Source organism: Peromyscus eremicus, chromosome 12 (assembly GCF_949786415.1).
Source record: "Peromyscus eremicus chromosome 12, PerEre_H2_v1, whole genome shotgun sequence".
Taxonomy (NCBI): Eukaryota; Metazoa; Chordata; class Mammalia; order Rodentia; family Cricetidae; genus Peromyscus; species Peromyscus eremicus.
This window is the reverse complement of record NC_081428.1, coordinates 64,942,965-64,960,836: the sequence shown is the minus strand read 5'-3', so window position 1 is coordinate 64,960,836 and position 17,872 is coordinate 64,942,965. Positions and strand designations below refer to the sequence as shown.

General features: G+C 41.8%; 1 protein-coding gene across 3 annotated transcripts in view; it reads right to left on the bottom strand.

Annotated features, from left to right (window-relative positions):
• Nucleotides 1-1,459: 1,459 nt before the first annotated feature.
• The window catches only part of Atp13a4 (ATPase 13A4), a 125,496-nt gene continuing 109,083 nt past the window's right edge, over nucleotides 1,460-17,872 (bottom strand). For all 3 annotated transcript variants that reach the window (XM_059277258.1, XM_059277259.1, XM_059277260.1), the window contains 5 exons: nucleotides 13,261-13,432; nucleotides 12,402-12,595; nucleotides 11,269-11,357; nucleotides 7,799-7,879; nucleotides 1,460-1,883 (listed from right to left, as the gene is read on the bottom strand). In XM_059277258.1, the coding sequence (XP_059133241.1) occupies nucleotides 1,683-1,883; nucleotides 7,799-7,879; nucleotides 11,269-11,357; nucleotides 12,402-12,595; nucleotides 13,261-13,432 (737 nt within the window). In that variant the 3' untranslated portion in view covers nucleotides 1,460-1,682. The remainder of the gene's footprint in view (nucleotides 1,884-7,798; nucleotides 7,880-11,268; nucleotides 11,358-12,401; nucleotides 12,596-13,260; nucleotides 13,433-17,872) is intronic.

Sequence of the window (17,872 nt, the reverse complement as noted above, 5' to 3'; positions counted from 1 at the left end):
ATAAACAGTGAAGACCTTCTGGGCCAGAGTGATGGCCCCTTCTCACAATACTCATTAAGAATTTCATGCTTATAATAGACACTTTGTCTTATTTTAAAAATTCTACGTGTGCTGTGTAAACCAGGCTGACCTTGAACTCACAGAGGTCTGTCTGCCTCCATTAAAGGCATGTATCCCCAGATCACCATGGTTTTGCTTTTGTTTAGGTTTGGGGTTTTTTTGTTTTTGTTTTTTGTTTTGTACTGTTTGTTGTTCGTTTGATATTCGTTTCTTTTTATTTTTCTGTTCTTTCTTTTTTTTTGTTTGAGACAGAGAAAGAGAATAAGAAATTGAATGTCTAGAAGTAGAGAAGGTCTGTGGGGCTGGCAGGGAGTTGAAGGAGAGGAAAAAGATCAAAATACATTGTATGAGCTTAATTTTTAAATTAAAAAAAATGTATGTGTGGATGTTGTCCTGAAGTTCAATGTTTCCCACAGGCCTAAGAGAAATCCGGGTGTTTTCTATACTGAGTCAATCCCGTATAATCCAGTTGTCCGTGGTGGTAAAATAAGGGGAAATTTTGTTTTCTAGAAGCAGGTCAGTCTTAAGCCAGAAAGACCCAGGTTGCTCACTGTCAACATATAATGCAGAACACACAAGAAGGGGCATCCTCCAAATAGCAGAGCAGAGCGTAAGGAAGATGAGGGGCCCCTGACCCATGGGTTCATTCATACAGTCAGGGAGTAATCAATACTTAGGCCCTTTGATACCCTTCTGCCTTGTCCCCAGAACACAAGGGAGACCAGTATACCATTGTAGGGCCTGAAAGTAGGGGGACTCTAGCACAAAAATTTACAAAATAGAAACAGCCCAGTATTAAAACAATGGTGAAGCTCTTCTAAGCAGGGGCCTCCTTAGTCACAGGGCTTCTTTAATCCTACCTAGGTACAAGAGACAGCCCTCCCCAGCTCCTGGGCCAAGCCTCTGCTAATGGCCTGAGGGTAGGAGTGGGAAGAGCTGCTGCTCTGAGGGTGAAACAGGGACCCTTCCCCATATTGTCTCCAGTTTCCACCCTCCACCCCTGCTCCAGTGAACATAGAGTCCCCGTGTTGCAACGGTAGAGACGTCACTCTGAAGTGCTCACCACCCTGGGGACAGCTGTCCCAGCAAGAGAAAATCTCTAGTGTGAGGAGTCACTGGGATGAAGGGGTGGGTGTCGTTGTAGCAAATATGCAGAGGAAGGCCAAAAGGAGAAGGAAGGCTGTGAGTCTGGAACCAGGTGAGACTAGATGATGCTTCTCTTGCGTTAGTTTTCCCATCGAGTGACAACTGGAAACTGACCCTTACTATGTTACAGAGCACACGGTGTATGACCTTCCCTAGATTCATTTATTTTTAGAAAGAATTATTTTAACATATATTTTCCCTCTGATACCTGGCAGTCTTTTGGCCCATTGTAAACCTTACTTCATTCTCAATAGGAGCCACCAATGCTCCAGAACCCAGGAGGAAAGACATCTTCTGGGGACACTGTCCTGCACAGACTCCATTTAAGCAGATGGACTTTAATGTGTCACCAAGCATTGGAAGTTTATCCCCCGCAACAAACTCCAATTGATAGTGTGAAGAGTCAAATTGCTTCAATGTCTCTGAAACTGGTCCTTTTATCTTCATGTTGATGACTGTTCAGATACTGCTCTCCTTCAAAGTTGTTCCTCGTTGCTCTCAAACACAGGGTTGCTGTAGGACACCCCCTGCATGTCAGAGCAGGAGGTTTGGTTTAGTGGGGGCCAATTTGAGTCATTTGCCAAATTCCTCTGCCATATCCGATACTGGCTTTTTGATTGATAACCAAAACACCTCTTGACGGCTAGCCACAACGCCCGGTTTTCAATAATGGTCTCCTGTAAGATAAAAGATAAACCATCTTTGTGATTTAAGTTACCTAATTCCATAGATCACAATCAGATACTCTTTCAACGTTTGCCTGGATCCAGCTTAACAAAAGCCTGGGACCTAAGCAAATCTTAAGAAGTTTTGCAGCTGGATTCTCAAACTTTTCTACTTAAGGAACTCAGCTACAAGAAGGGGTTTTCAAAAACCTGGGAGTTCAGCTGGAAGCAGCCTACCTCCAAGATAGTTCTCGGGAATCTCACATCTAAGTTGAATTTAAAATCATTCAAATACTGTATGTCACACCATACCACATCTAACTTTATGCCTTATAAAGTGACATTTTATTAAAAAAAAATTTTAGCATCTCATAGAACCAAGTGTGTAGAAAGATGCAGGATGTGTCTTTGATACACCTCTGCAAGGCATTGCCATCTGGTAGCACAGGCCAATGAAATTTAAATAGAGGCCTCAGTCTTGGGGTTAGAGAAATATAGGTTCGCTTCATAACTGTAAGACTATGGCCAAGTCATTAGGCTGGCACCTGTGACCAACTCCCAGCATGAAGGAGGAAGTCTATTAGCCTGAGCCGGTTGAGCTAGAAATAATAATCCCTTCCTTGTGTGTGCTGTAAGGATTATACAACTGCCCTTACAATGCGGCGCAGAGCAGGGCAGGGCTAGCACCCTCTGCCTGCCCCCTGAACTACTCCTTTAACTAATGGTTGTGTGCTGAGGCCCTGCTCACTTGCCTTCACCTTCACTGAAATGCCTTGTTAATATTATAAAAGTGATGCATAGCAAAAAACAGTTGGGGCTGGAAAGACAGCTCAGCAGTTAAGAGCACTAGCTGCTAGTAACTCTTGTAGAGGACGAGAGTTCAATTCCCAGCATCACATGGCAGGTCACAGCCATCTGTAGCTCCAGTTCCAGAGGACCTGAAGTCCTCTTCTATCCTTCTTGGATATCCCATGCACATGGTGTACAGATACACATTCTGGCAAAACACCCACACCCACACACACACACACACACACACACACACACACACACACACACACACACAAATCTATTACAAACACTTTGAACTGCCATTTTATTCCATGAAGTAATGTGAACATCAAGGAAAACTAGTCATAAGCCAAATCACAGAAGAGGTTCATGTGTGTGCGCGCACCAGAATGCATGTGTGTGTGTGTGTGTGTGTGTGTGTGCTCACGCACGTGTACACGCGCACTCGCGCGTTCCATCTTATCATAGTTTGTACAAAAGTTGAGCATCTTAGATATTTTCATAAAAGAAAAGGAGAACAAACTGATAAAATTAGAACTGGTTTTGATGTCCATTCCAGGTATCTTTTGTGCACTGAGTTAATGAGTAACTATGGGAGATGTAGTTTTCCTACAATCTGCCCATCTTTGTTATTTTAGTCTTATTGTGCATAGTAAAGATAGGAAGCACAGCTTGCCAGAGTCTTTACCTCTGAACACTGGTAGGCCTCTTGGAAGGAATTAAGACCCAGGGAGCCATCTTCAGCATCTGGCCAACCTGTAGTCTGCCTGCCCATAACAGGAGTACTGTAGCTCTCCTTGGAGCTGGGAGAAGGCAGGGGCACTGGTACCAACTCTGAGTTTTTAAATATAACAGTTGTAGGGAATCTAAGCATTTCTTCAAAGAAATTACATGAGAGATGAGATGGGAATCTCCATGTTGTGTGGAAACTTTCTCCTTCTAACATGCTACTTATACCCCTCTCCACTCTCCAAAGAAGAGCTAAAGCTTCACTGATGGGTGATCCGCCTTGCGATTCTGCCTTGTAAATGAAATGCATAGCTGGAAGCAAAGCAAAGCTTTGATGAGAAGCCATTTCTTTAAAAGAATTCTCTGTAAGCTCTTCCAACTAACTACTCAATTCTTAAGTACTTATGGACGTACACATGCATGCACAGTAATAAAAAAAGATGGGCATTATTAAAACCATTTATATCAGCTCCCGTGCTTCTGAACAGGCAGGGAGTGAGACTCATACACTAAGATCTCACTTGAACCTACTCGATTTCTGGGATACTCTAAGCTTAGCATTAGAGCCAGGCCTCAGCAAACCAGACAATACATAAAATGCTGTAAAGAGAGTCAGACATTATGCTTACCCTTGAGAAAACTGTTTGGACTATGTATAACACAAGCAGGCCAGTAAGGCGGATTTAGCTCAGTTCACCCAGCATTCCTTTGCACTTTCTGGCACACATTCAGAGTCACTTAAAGGAAAGACATCTTGCTGAGCCCATGACAGTCTTTATCTCCTCTCTTAGGTTCATTCGCCACATGAGGTAGGAAAACAGCCTCCATCATTCTCAATCATGATAGTCCTCTATCAAAGACTCAGTAATTCTACCCTGTCTCTAAGCACTTGCTGATCACAGAGAAAGGGGTTAGTGAACAACTGAATGTCATAGGAAAGGTGTCTAAGGTGTCTAATTTTTCAATATAGAAGTTGCTGGCAACCCATAGTAAACACACATGTGTGTATCTTCATCTCTCACTCAACATGAGAACCAAAGAAGATGCCTTGCTCTTATGAGTATCAGTGACCCATCCCAACTGCTGGGTATGAACAAGGTCATTGCTAACATTTAATTTAAATGACTCTTACTCAGCCCCAGCTAGAATTTTCACTGCAGTGATTGCAGGATTAAATGCAATAAAATGTAGGATTTTAAATGCAATAGCTACTAATGCGAGATCTTACCAGCAGAGCTTAATGGCAAGAGAAGGCATGAACGCACAACTAACTTTAGCACGTGTCTGCTCACTGCCTGTAGACTGTAAGTCCTATCCCTCTGTTAGCTTTCTCCTGGTGAAATACCCTGGGATATGTCACAAGGTCAGTGAACTGTTGTGGAAAGAACAAGTGTATAAAGACATGGTTGAAAGAGTGACAGAAACAAAGTAAGAAATGGTGTCATAAGAGATGAAGATGGCTTCTTGCCTACATTGTGTTTTTCTTGTATTTGTTTTTGGATGTGTTTGAGGAGCCTTGTTTCTTTTTTATTTTTGCTTGTTTTGTTTAGGTTTGGACTTTTGAGACTGACTCTCCTCATACCGCCCAGGCTAGCCTCAAACTCTTGATCTTCCTACCCCAGCTTCCCAAGTTCTAGGATTACCAACAGGCAGCCCTGCCCCCATGTCCAGATAGGTTTATGACTATTCAACACATACTACGTGCTTCTCATTGCTCACATTTCCATCTGTATGTATATAAAGAAAGGTATGATTTCTAGTAACATGTTACAGTAGAGGGAACAAACCTAATGAAATAGAATAATTTGCCCAAAGTCAAGCATCAACAAAGAGCTGGAACCAGGGTTCACACCAGAAGGACTGACTGCGCCTGTGCTCTTTGCTGAAAATATACCAGCTGGGGAAGAAAGACAAGCAAACCATCTAAGTCAACCTGTTCGAGCATGGATTCCCTTACCCAGAATGCCTTTCTACTCAGAATAACAATGAGACAGCCCTAACTAATGAGGCATATGAAGAAGTCTGATGCGCCATAGAAAACTTGTGTTTCCTGGTAGTACATTCATATCTGAGGAAGTAAAACCTCCCCTGTTTTCTGCCCATAAACAGATGTGTCACACAACTGGGCTAGAGACCTGAGCAGGAAGCATGAAAAGACACAGTGAAGGTTGATGGTACCAAGAGGTGCAGACCTCTGGTATGTGAGAGTCCTGAAGTGTCCACCTCAAGTCTGGTTCCCAAATTGGTAAATGTCTTTGCTGTTTAAGCTGCACTTAGCGAGTTTTGTTAATTGCCTAGCAGACCCAGGGATCATGACCTCATGAAGAGGTCAGTCCTGCAATTGTGCTGTAGAGGATGGAACAGAATGTCAATATGCAGATATGGAGAAATATGTTTCAAATGAAAAGAGTAATCAGCAAGACATGTACGGGAGAGTATCCTTAAAACAGCAGTTCTCAACCTGTGGGTTGTGACTTCCCCAAAGCATATCAGATATTTACATTATAATTCATAACAGTAGCAAAATGACAGTTATGAAGTAGCAATAAAATAATTTTATGGTTGGGATCACCACAACATAAGGAACCATAGTAAAGTGTCACAGCATTAGGAAAGTTGAGAACCACTGCTTTCAATGGTGGGAACCCCCTTTCTGCAACTCAATCTGAGGACACCCACAGGAATCTGGTTGCTTTGGAGAATGTATGGCTTGGCATAGTGCTTGGAGAGTGTGCTGCCAGAACCCATCACAGCAGAATCACCCGGCAACCTGTTGGATGGGCAGGCTCTCACATCTACTGAGCCAGACACAGCAAAGCAGGGGAAGGGGGGGGTCTTGATGATCTGTGCTTCCCATTTTACCAAGCCTGTCCGATGAGTATGATGCCCGCTCTGTTGTGGCATAACCTGGTTTAACCTCCAAAGAGAGGGTACAGTGCCCTGATTCGGGGCTCTGTTCTTCCACTGACCACTATGGTGGTCTTTGCTCTGCACAGGGTGGAATGTTCCCAGAGATTCTGTCCTCACAGCACTAGCTGTGAAGTCAGGTTGTAAGGAACCCACAGCCCACTGTGAATACCCCAGTTGCTGGAACACGATAGTTCTACAGTTCAGAGAAAAAATGGAGACAGATAGAACTCCACATTTCTCTTCTCTACAGATGCCTTCATTAGGTACCACTTTTCAATACCAGGCTTTGAAGAAGGCAGATTATGTCTGATAATCACTGAGAGAAGAGAGGGTGAAACAGTTAGAGATAAAAGTGGGTACGTGCTCTTTTCACTAAGAAAACGGAGCAAATGTGAACTGTAGAAAGAAAGCTGTGAGAGCTCACTGTGAGACTTGTTTCCCTTCACAGCTGGGAACAATACAAGCTGTTAAATGCAAGAAGCTAGACACAGAAAGGCCCACACCTCTGAAGCAAAATGGAGCACACCAACAATTCCAAACTCAATAGGCAGAGGCAGGAAGACTGGGGATTCTAACCAGCCTGGGTTATATTGTAAGACCCTGTCCTTAAAAGTAAACAAACAAAAAATGGGGAGTTGTGGGAATGGCTTAGTGGTAGAGTGCTTACCTAGCATGTATAAGACTGTGGGTTCAGTCTTCAGTACTGAAGACAATAAATAAATAAATAAATAAATAAATAAATAAATAAATAAATAAATAAAACTATGTACGAAATTATTTTATTTACCTGAAATTTCCCAAACAGAAAAATCCACAGAGACAAAAAGTGTTTTTGTGGTTGTCAAGGAGAGAAATGGAATGGAAATCAATTGCTAATGGGTTGCATGATTTCTTTGGGGGTGAGGAACGGTTTTTGGAACTAAGGTAATGTTGATGATTGAACACTCAACGACTATACTAAACACATTGAACTGTTTACTTTAAAGTGGTGAGTTTTATAGTGCACAAATCATATCTCAATTTTAAAATGTGAATCATTCTGTTTGTGCCCATATTGGGGAATGTGAAGAATGACTAGAACCTCAAGGATTGTGACTGCATCCTCCCTGCCACGCTTTGCAGATGAGAAGACCCAATGCTTGCTTCTTCATCAGAGAAAAGCACACTGCACATTGTCCTATATACACGTGCCATTTATAGTCTAGATTTATTTAATCTATACGTGTCTGTGTATCAGCCTGTGAATTTGTGCAAATACATGAGGGTATCGTGGAGGCCAGAATCGGGTGTCAGTTCACCTGAAGCTTGGATTACAGGTAGTTGTGAGCCGCCTGATGATGTGCGTGCACATTGTCCCATGCCTTTGCCCGTAGAGTAAAGGAAGAACCAACCATCACAGTGTCGAGCCTTTGCACCTTGAAGTTGTTTCGTTCTCAAGCTCCTAAAGAACCGGGCCCCACTCACACACACACAACACATAGCCTAGGGGCACTCACCTCCACAGCAAAGGACACAACAAAGTTGGAGCTGATCATGATGAGAATGTAGATTCTCCACAGGACAGGAGTGCAGAGCAGCTGGGAGAAGAGACAAAGGGCAGTTAGTCTCAGAACACATGCGCTGGAAAAGTTTCCATGTTCACACTGGGCATTTGTGTGAGCTATAAACCACAGTGGAAACACACACACACACACACACTCACACACACTCACGCACACATATGCAAGTGGTAGCTCAGGGGTTTAGAGCACTTGTGTTCATTTGGAGGCTCAACAGTTCAGTTCCCAAAACCCACATCATCAGGCGGCTCACAATTACCTGTAACCCAAGCTCCAGGTGGACTGGCACCCGATTCTGGCTTCCATGACACCCTCATGTATTTGCACAAGTTCACACACTGACACACAGACATGCCAGATTAAATAAATCTAGAATATAAATGGCACGTGTATATAGTACGTATTGCATACATATACTTGTACATACACATATACATAAAAACTTGTAAGTGTGGAAAACTGATATTTAATCATTTGAGGATTATGACTAGGTTTTTTTCCTTTCTTTTCTTTCTCTCAGTTTCTTTCTTTTATCTAAAATTTCTGCATTTTCTAATTTTGGTCTCTTTGCAATGAAAATAAATAATAGCAAACCCTTTTTTATCTGATTGTTTTGTGTTGTTTTGAAGAGGGAATGCAGGAATGTGACTTTTATTCCCAGGCATCTCTGAGGATACATGTGTGGAACCTCCACTGTGGACAAGGTGGCCTTCTGCCTTCTAATGCAATGTTTCTCTTCATTCAAGTCCTGCATTGGAGTACTGGGTCAGGGCTGCTCTCTTGAGGCTATGCCTATAGTGTCACAGCCTGTGGCCTTACAAGGTTACTTGCCAAAGGAGCACGTGGAGCTGAAATCAAGCTCTTTCCACGCTTCCTCTGCCTTCTTCCAACCCCTCTTCAAGCACAGTGCCAGATACATAAGTATGAGAATGAACTAATAGATGGATGGATGGATGGATGGATGGATGGATGGATGGGTAGATGGGTGGATGGATGGGTGCATGGATGGGTAGATGGATGGGTAGATGGATGGATGGATGGATGGATGGATGGATGGATGGATGGATAGATGGATGGGTAGATGGATGGATGGATGGATGGATGGATGGATGGATGGATGGATGGGTAGATGGGTGGATGGATGGGTGGATGGATGGATGGATGGATGGATGGATGGATGGATGGATGGATGGGTAGATGGGTGGATGGATGGGTGGATGGATGGGTAGATGGATGGGTAGATGGATGGGTAGATGGATGGATGGATGGATGGATGGATGGATGGATGGATGGATGGATAGATGGGTAGATGGGTGGATGGATGGGTGGATGGATGGGTAGATGGATGGATGGATGGATGGATGGATGGATGGATGGATGGATGGATAGATGGGTGGATGGATGGGTAGATGGATGGGTAGATAGATGGATGGATGGATGGATGGATAGATGGTTGGATGGATAAGCAAAGTACACTCTGCTGTGTATTACATGTCTTATACAATGCCTCATATGCTGATGGGAGTAAACGCTGATGCAATCCTATGGAGAACAATGCTCTCAAAATTATTATTTTAAATCCACTTCTAGGAATTTACTCCTGACATACTTGTACATGACTAAAAAGATATGTTCATGGTTCTTTTACTGTGTCTTTCTAAGGGTAACAGCTTAGAAACAGTTACATGTTAATTAATAAAGGACTGCACATAACTTGTGATACATATACAATCTATACCACGAAATATACATACGTATATGTAACAAAATATTATGTTATCACTTAAAACAATGGAAATTTATGTGCTAGCATGACATAATTACCAAAAAACACTGTTACATGAAAGAAATAAGGTACAGGATTGTGTATGTGGTTGTAGCAGTCATGAAAATATTCCATTCAGCTCTCCTGCTGATGGGAAGATAAATACACACAGCTATGAAAATGTTCCATTCACATCTCCCGCTGATGGGAAGATAAATATTGGCAACCCAAACACTATACTCAAAATCTACCACAACTTCCACTCCAACACTGTACTTCCCATGGGCTACTCAGGGCCAGCAAATGAGGATGGCATGGATTCTCTTGAGATTCTCTCCTGTAAGATGCCAGACATTCCTGATGAACAATCTCAGCTTAATCCTTAAGTCATTACAGTCACACCAACTCTTCTCGGGGTCTTCGTGGCAGTGTGATGCCTCTCCTTGTCTTCCCTGGCTTCTACCCTTTTCTCCCACAGATATCTTCTACAATGAATTTCTTGCATAACACATCCCACTTTGATATGTACATCCCAGAATATTGACAAACAGGACAGTTTGCTACTATTGTGAAAATTTTTGTGGGAGAAGATTCATACAAATAAGAAATACATGTACTTCTCTGCATATGTAGAAAATAAAGTGTGAATATATGTAAAAAAACAAAAACAAAAACAAAACAAAACAAAACAAAACAAAAAAAACCTGATACCATGCATTGCCTCCAGAGGGAAGCTAGGTTGGAAAGGATATTTTAGAGTATTTACGTTTTAAAAACAATTTTAAACCATGTGAATGTATTACTCATTTTTTAAAAATCTAGGTTGTGAAACAACATGCTTCAATTCATAATAAACTTTATAAATTTGAGGCAAAACCCATTTACAATACATGAATTTTAAAAGATGGAAAGATAGCAGATAGTATTATCATTTTTCTTCCCTGAATACTCCACATTTTCTAAAATAGACCCATGTTTATGTGATAAGAAGGCTTGGTTTTAAACTGGACAATGCCTCTTTTCAGCATCCTTTGTAGCCCCACTGCCATGGACTCCACACCAGCTCTCGCCAAACCAAAACATTCCCTCCTTTATTATTGCAGAGTGCCAGCTTTTCCTAGCTTGAGTAGGTAAGATTATGATATCTTGTAGGGTTTCAAAGTTGTCTTGGTTACATTTTTTCAAATGTAAGAGAGAGCTTGAGATACAGGAACAAGCTTCTTTGAAAGCACCCTTTCAGATATAACTATGAACATACAGAGAAGCATGATTTTTCAAAGTAAGTACAGATTTGAGAATTAACCTAAAGATGGTTGCAGGCAAAGTTTCTTTAAATGGCATTTGAAAGAGAAAATATATAAGTAGAATTTTTACCAGTCTTACAGGGGATTTTGTTTTCAATGAAAAATGGTTCAATATTTTTTTTTGAAGGCTATCTCTAGTCTCAGAATCAACACTTGATGGAATTTTATTTCCTGATTAGCTTAAGTAAAAATTAGATACAGTTTAGCATTCTTTCAAACTCTGCCAGTTCCAAAGTACATAACCGGTGTTGGAAGTCCATGTCAGTTCCAACAGTGACCTGCTTTCAGAAGCCGGTGACAAAAATACATGACACCATAATTCCGGAGAAGATACTTACGTCCAAACGCCTATGCAACTCTGGAATATCCGCAAATAGAATGAAAAGACATACACCCATCTGCAAAATCAGTACAAGGACAAATATATCTGAGGAAACAAGAACACAGGCTATCATTTTGGGAAGTTGCTGTGTGAAGCATGAGTCTATTGACTGATATATTCTAGGTTAACACTGATTACATTTACTTGACTTCTGCATCCAAATACAGCATATTGAACGAAGGCACTCATTTCTATGCAATGGGTCTCACCTCCATAATTTCTATGCACGTCCTTGATGGGGGGCCTTTTTTATATGTATGTTATGTTTCAATTAGTGCAGGTGGTAAATATATAGAGAATAGCAATGATAAAATGCCCTTTCAATGAGTGCTTTAAAGGCATTCAAGTAGCTGGCTTTAACACAAGTCATCTGCTTCAAATCCATTTCTGGAAAACCAGGAATGCCATAAATACATGAAATTTTAAATTGTGATTGTATAAAGATAAGCATTCAACTGCTTCTTCATCCCAATGAGGAAAAAGATCAAATAATTTTCCTGGGACATTTTTGTATGAGGACATTGATCCTTCAACTTGTGCTCCTGAATTTTTTAAATTAGAGGGTTAATACTAATACACAAATACATGTCTCAGAAACGAATTAGGGCACCCACTTCTCCTAAACAACCTCTCTGCCCCAAATTCCGCCAGCTAAGGATGTCCCCAATGCTGTATAATGAGTTTCCTCTGGGCTGGACCTACTCCGAGTCTGCCACCAAACAATGCCATCCCGGCTGAGGGCTGTGCCCCTTCTCACATCCCTAGGATGAATCCGGACAGACACGGACAAGTAAAGATTGGTCTTTGCATCGATCTTCCCAACTTAGATGATCCCAAGAGAAATCCCTAAAGACAACTTCCGGTGGCAAAACAGGATGAAAAGAGAAAGCCTCTCTTTGATGGGACGAGAGAGAGAGAGAGGCAGGGGAATGAGGCTCCAGAATTTTTTGGAGCTCTGGAGTGGAAGTGGGGGGACTCTAGCTGAGACTCAGCTGTGCGGGTTGGTTCCTGAGTGACCTGAGCATGCCTGTTCTAATGATCAGCGATGGTCAAATCATCGTCATGCTGCTTCCGGACAGTGTTACTCACAGTTTGTATAGGTAGGCTGCCTAAACGGTTTTCCTTTGGAGAATACGAGGGCCACGATGATACAGTTGATGGTTCCCAAAAACCATATAGTAGTATTCTCAAAACTCGAAAAGGGGCTGTGACTTCGGTTTTTCTCAGGAGCATTAGGAGACGTGATGATGGCTGAGACGCTCTCATTTCTCATTGTGCAGGCACTATAAAGGAAACCAAAAAAGCCACAGAGTCCTCAGAACACATTTGCATCTGCTGGCCACCGTGGCAAGCGGTGTCTGGAGCAAACATCCCATATTTCTCAGTTGTCTCCATTGTGGTTTAAAAAAAAAAAAAGACACAAAAATAAAGGAAAAATAAGGGCAGACAGATGTATACTCTTGTCTGTTTGAAGTGGTAAATAGATACATAGGCAGATTCAACTGTCTACTTGCTCATTAAGCTGCTGTGCATCCATCATGTATATTAAGGATACAGGGGGTGGAGGAGATGAGTAAATTGTGAGTCTTCCCTTAGGAGATTTAAGAACTCCTAAGTCATACAGAGGGTGACATATACTTTATCATTGAACAGGAACAATTTTGAAAGGAAAAGATTTCAATCATTTCACCAGACATGGCCTAAACTGGGCTCCTTAAACTAGGACAAACAGGAGAGTTATGACCTCCAGCCACCCTCACTATTAAACAACACAGTCAATGGTGTGTGATAAAAGCACAGAGAGAGGGTTGTTGGAAATTTTCCCAAAAGACTTAAAGGAACTGAAACTCTGGGTAGGTAAAGACCCAGTTGGTTCTCTTCATGCAGGGCAGATGATGTTTGACAGAAATCAGACTTCAAGAAGCTGGATTTGAGGCCACACCGATACCTGTGCAACTCCATGAGGTACCAAGGCTGCTTCTGCACGAGGACGAAGCCCACGACGTGCATGGCCAAACTGAGAAGAATGTTGAGGATAACGGAGAGCAGCAGAGGTGGGGAGATCAGCCTCCCTGCAGGCCTGAAAGGCACTAGCTTGGGGTTGGCACCGTTCAGATTCACTACAAAATAAATCCAAGGTTTACATGCATGAGAGCAGGAAAATGTTGCATTCTTAGCGGTAAGAGTGGCAGGATCGATGCACCTGCCAACCCTCAGCCCGAGAAGCCTCTACTTGCAGCAGATGGTGTTTGACACAGAGACCTATAGCTGCTCAACGCAGAGGATATGAGACCGTGGAGTGCTCGGTCCTAGACTGGACACCTGTATCACAACCCATTCTCCCCAAACTCTGGGATCTTTGCAAAAGAAGGGCCAGAAAGAATGTGCAAGTCAGAGGCCCTCGATGGCAACAGTGAAACAGTGTCTTCCGGACACAGAAGGTGGCTGCATGTGTGACCTCACAGCAGCTGGGACAGCATGCACAAGATTTGTGCAAGTGTAAGCCAGACCAAATCCCAGCATGGGAAGGGGAACTGGGCATAAAGTCCCGCCCCTGGCTGAGGAGCTACTGGATTGTTGCTGGGAGACAGGAAGTCAGTTTTCTTAAGCATGTATCCCCAATTAAGGCAACCACGCTCCAATGGAAGGCCACACATACAAGAATATTAGTGCAGCACAAATCATTGGGATAGGTTTTGTTTTTTTTTTTTTTAGGACACAAAGTTGGGTGGGAAGGAAGGAGAGTGAACCGCAAGGAGTTTGGTGAGGGGGTGAATGTGATAAAAAAATAATAATGTCTGAGGTTGGAGAGATGGCTCAGCAATTACAAGCACTGGCTGCTCTTCCAGAGGACCTGGGTTCAATTCCCAACACACACATGGTGGCTCACAATCATCTGTAATTCCACTTCCAGGGGGTCCAATGCCTTTTTCTGGCTTCTGCAGGCACCAGGCACATATATGGTACACAGACATACATGCAGGCAAAACACCCATACATATATAAAATAAGTAAATAAATACATACATATGGTACAAAATTGTTAAAGAACTAATAACTTGAAATAAAAGAATGATATAACTTCTCTGGTGCAAACATCTAAAGAAATAGACAACTTCAAACATCTAAAGAAATAAATATGAAAATGGAAAAACATTCCATTTTTGGTTTCCACTTTGGGAAATTTATCCTAATCAAAGCAATTAAAATTCCAGAACAATATTCGTCATGATATCAATATCAAGTTCAGCATTATAAACTGGGAGAACAAAGCAGTTAACGGTTCCAAATACAAGTCATGGGGAAGTTTTCAAAAGAGCAGACACAGGACAGTCACAAGATGCCTGGGTTTTTTAGGTTTTTTTTATTTTTTTGGGGGGGGGATGGCTGATTAAGTTGGCAAAAACTATTAAATGATAAGAAAGAAAGAGAGCATGCACCCTTTAGTGAACTTTGTAGGAATGTGAATTGAGACAAAACTTCAGTGCCAACAAAGAAATAAATATGAAAATGGAAAAACATTCCATTTTTGGTTTCCACTTTGGGAAATTTATCCTAATCAAAGCAATTAAAATTCCAGAACAATATTCGTCATGATATCAATATCAAGTTCAGTCTGTAACACAATCACGGTGAAGAAATGCTTCCCAGTGTTTAATGGCATCAGGAAAATGAAGAAGGCACACTGAGAGCTCCCTCCCCAGAGGAACACTGGAAAATACGCAAAACCATCCAAACCAACCTTTGCCAGAGCTCTGGAAAATATACAAAAGTCTGTAGCAACAAAGCAGAAAGTGAATTAAGAAAAAAAAAAGGCCTAACTTAAAATGGTAAGGATTTTTCAACTCTTTAAAAATGTTTTATGTTCATTCATTCATTCATTATTTTATTATTATTTATTTGTTTATTGCTTGTGTGCCCACAAGCACACACCATGATGTGTGTGTGTGTGTGAGTGTGTGTGTGTGTGTGTGTGTGTGTGTGTGGTAGGAGATAACTTTAACATCATTTTCTTCTTCCACCATGTGGGTCCCAGGGATGGGTCTCAGGTTGTCAGGCTTGGGAGCGAGTGCTCTTACCCACGGAGCCGCCTCACTAAAATTACAGGAGAGTTTTGTCACATGTCTGCATGTGCCTGCCCCACTCCTTCACCAGCTGGGGATCAGTCTTAAAGATGGTACCCTGCCTGAGATGCTCTCTGGTCCGTAGTCACGGAAGCTACACAGTAGACTTTACCCACAGGTTCATGTGCAGGTCTGCCATAACGTACCTGGCAACTACCTGAAGAAATGATTCCAGATTCTCATCTCCAGTTCACTTAATATGAGACTCCTAATATGGAATTCATTCAGGGCAAAAATAAAAATAAATTGACATGCAGTGCTTGAAAATACTCAAGATTGTCTCTACAAAAGATAAGGGATGTAATGGGCCTAATATAACCACTGAAAGCTGAAGAACCTTGGAGAAATCAGAGCATTCAATAGCATCTATGTATGCTTTGGTATACAAAAGCTAGACACATGCCTGATGCTTGGTTCATGCTTACAGATGCAAAGCTCACAGCCCTGCATGGTCTCTAGACTCAGTGTGGGTCTGTCAAGTGCTGAGTACACACGACAGCAAGATCCAATCTGCAAAAGCTGAGGAAGCTGGTTTGCTCATTTATTTTTTAACTGCTGGAGTTCAAAGATGTCTCTGTCAAAACATGAGCTAAAGGAAACAGAGATGTTAGTGGCCTCTGATTACAGCAATATGACTTTGCAAATACAATTTTGGGAACTCAGTAATAAATGGATGACTATAACTTCCAACCAATAGCAAAACAAAACTATAAAACCTAGAAAAGGAGCTTAATCTTATACCCAAAGTTACTATATACACAATAATGCTCAGAACAAAGCAAGCTAAAAGACATCAAAGAATCCCACGCATTAGATTTTATATGCAAATTTCCTATTAGCTGTTGTATATATTCTTAAAAATTAAATGAAGGGGCTGGAGAGATGGCTCAGTGGTTAAGAACAATGGTTGTTCTTCCAGAGGACCCAAGTTCAATACCCAGGACCCACATGGTGGCTCCAGAGGATCAGATGCCCTCTTCTGGCATGTGAAGGCACTGCATACGCATTATGCACAGATGTTAATGCAGCAACACCCATACATATAAGATAAAAACACATGAAAACATTGTTATTTTAAAAAGAACTAAGTGAAACTATGAACAAAAATCTAAGGAAAACAGTAGTTAAATGAAATGAGACTGTCAAAAAAACTAATTAGAAATTATTAAAAGAAGCCAAAAGGAATAATATCACAGGAAATAAAATAAATGATGTTAAAAGAATCATTGAGGGAGTAGGAAGCCAGTTCAGTGTGTAAGAGCACTTGCTGCTAAAATGAGATGACCTGGGTTCAAATCCTTAACACTCCTATAAGTAGGAGAACATGGCTACACATGCCTGGTACAGCCCACCCAACAAATGAGGTGACAGTGATAGGGAGGGAATCAGGATGTACTTGGAGACAGACCCAATTGGGACTGTCTTAGTCCATGTTTATTGCTGTGAAAAGACACCATGACCATGGCATCTCTTATAAAGAAAAGCATTTAACTGGGGCTTGCTTACAGTTTCGGAGGTTTAGTCCATTATCATCATGGTGGGGAGCATGGCAGCATGCAGGCAGACATGGTATTGGAGAAGTAGCAAAGAGTTCTACATCCTGGTCCAAAAGCAGCAGGAAAAGAAAGACACTGGGCCTCGCTGGGGCTTTTGAAAACCCAAAGCCCACCCCCAGTGATACACTTGCTGTAAGAGGACCACACCTTCTAATCTCTCTCAAATAGTGTCACTTCCTGATGACCAAGCATTCAAATCTACAAGCCTATGGGGTTCATTCCTATTCGGTCCACTACAGGAATGTCATATGTATTAGACATACAGGGTAAAACAAAACAAAACAAAACAAAAAAAAAAAAAAAAAAAAAAGCAAAAAGCCAGAATGACTACAGGTCTTTAATTTGAACAGCTAAGGAGGTAACAGTGCTATCTCATGGACTGCCCAAAGGCCTGGAGCACTTAGTAGCACAAACATGATACTCAGTAAGTTCACATAATTAGGTCTGGCAGAATTAAGAGGTTGGCTCGAGTATGTTATGTGTGGGCTCCATTAAATATGCAAAGCTGGATGCTTCATTCCAAAGCTCCAGATAATCATCTCGTCTATAGCTATAAACTGGGCGTTCATCACACACAGATGACTTTAAAGTCATGTGACTAGTTGACATCCCTTAGAGCAAGGGTGCAACCTGAGGACAAGATACTCTGAGGACAGGGTTTAAGGAGATTAAAAAAAAAAAAGGAAAGAGATGGAAGCTGTGTCACTTACGTGGTAGACGAATTCGGCTGAGTGTGGTATCACTAAAGCGAAAAGAAACCCTTTAAGGAAAGAGCACTGTGATATTGAGAGTCCGGTGTTTTAAGGAGAAGTGGCTATCGCTGTGGACAGCAGAAAGGCAAGGGGAACCTCGCAGCAGCAAGCAGCGGGTAGTGGCTGAA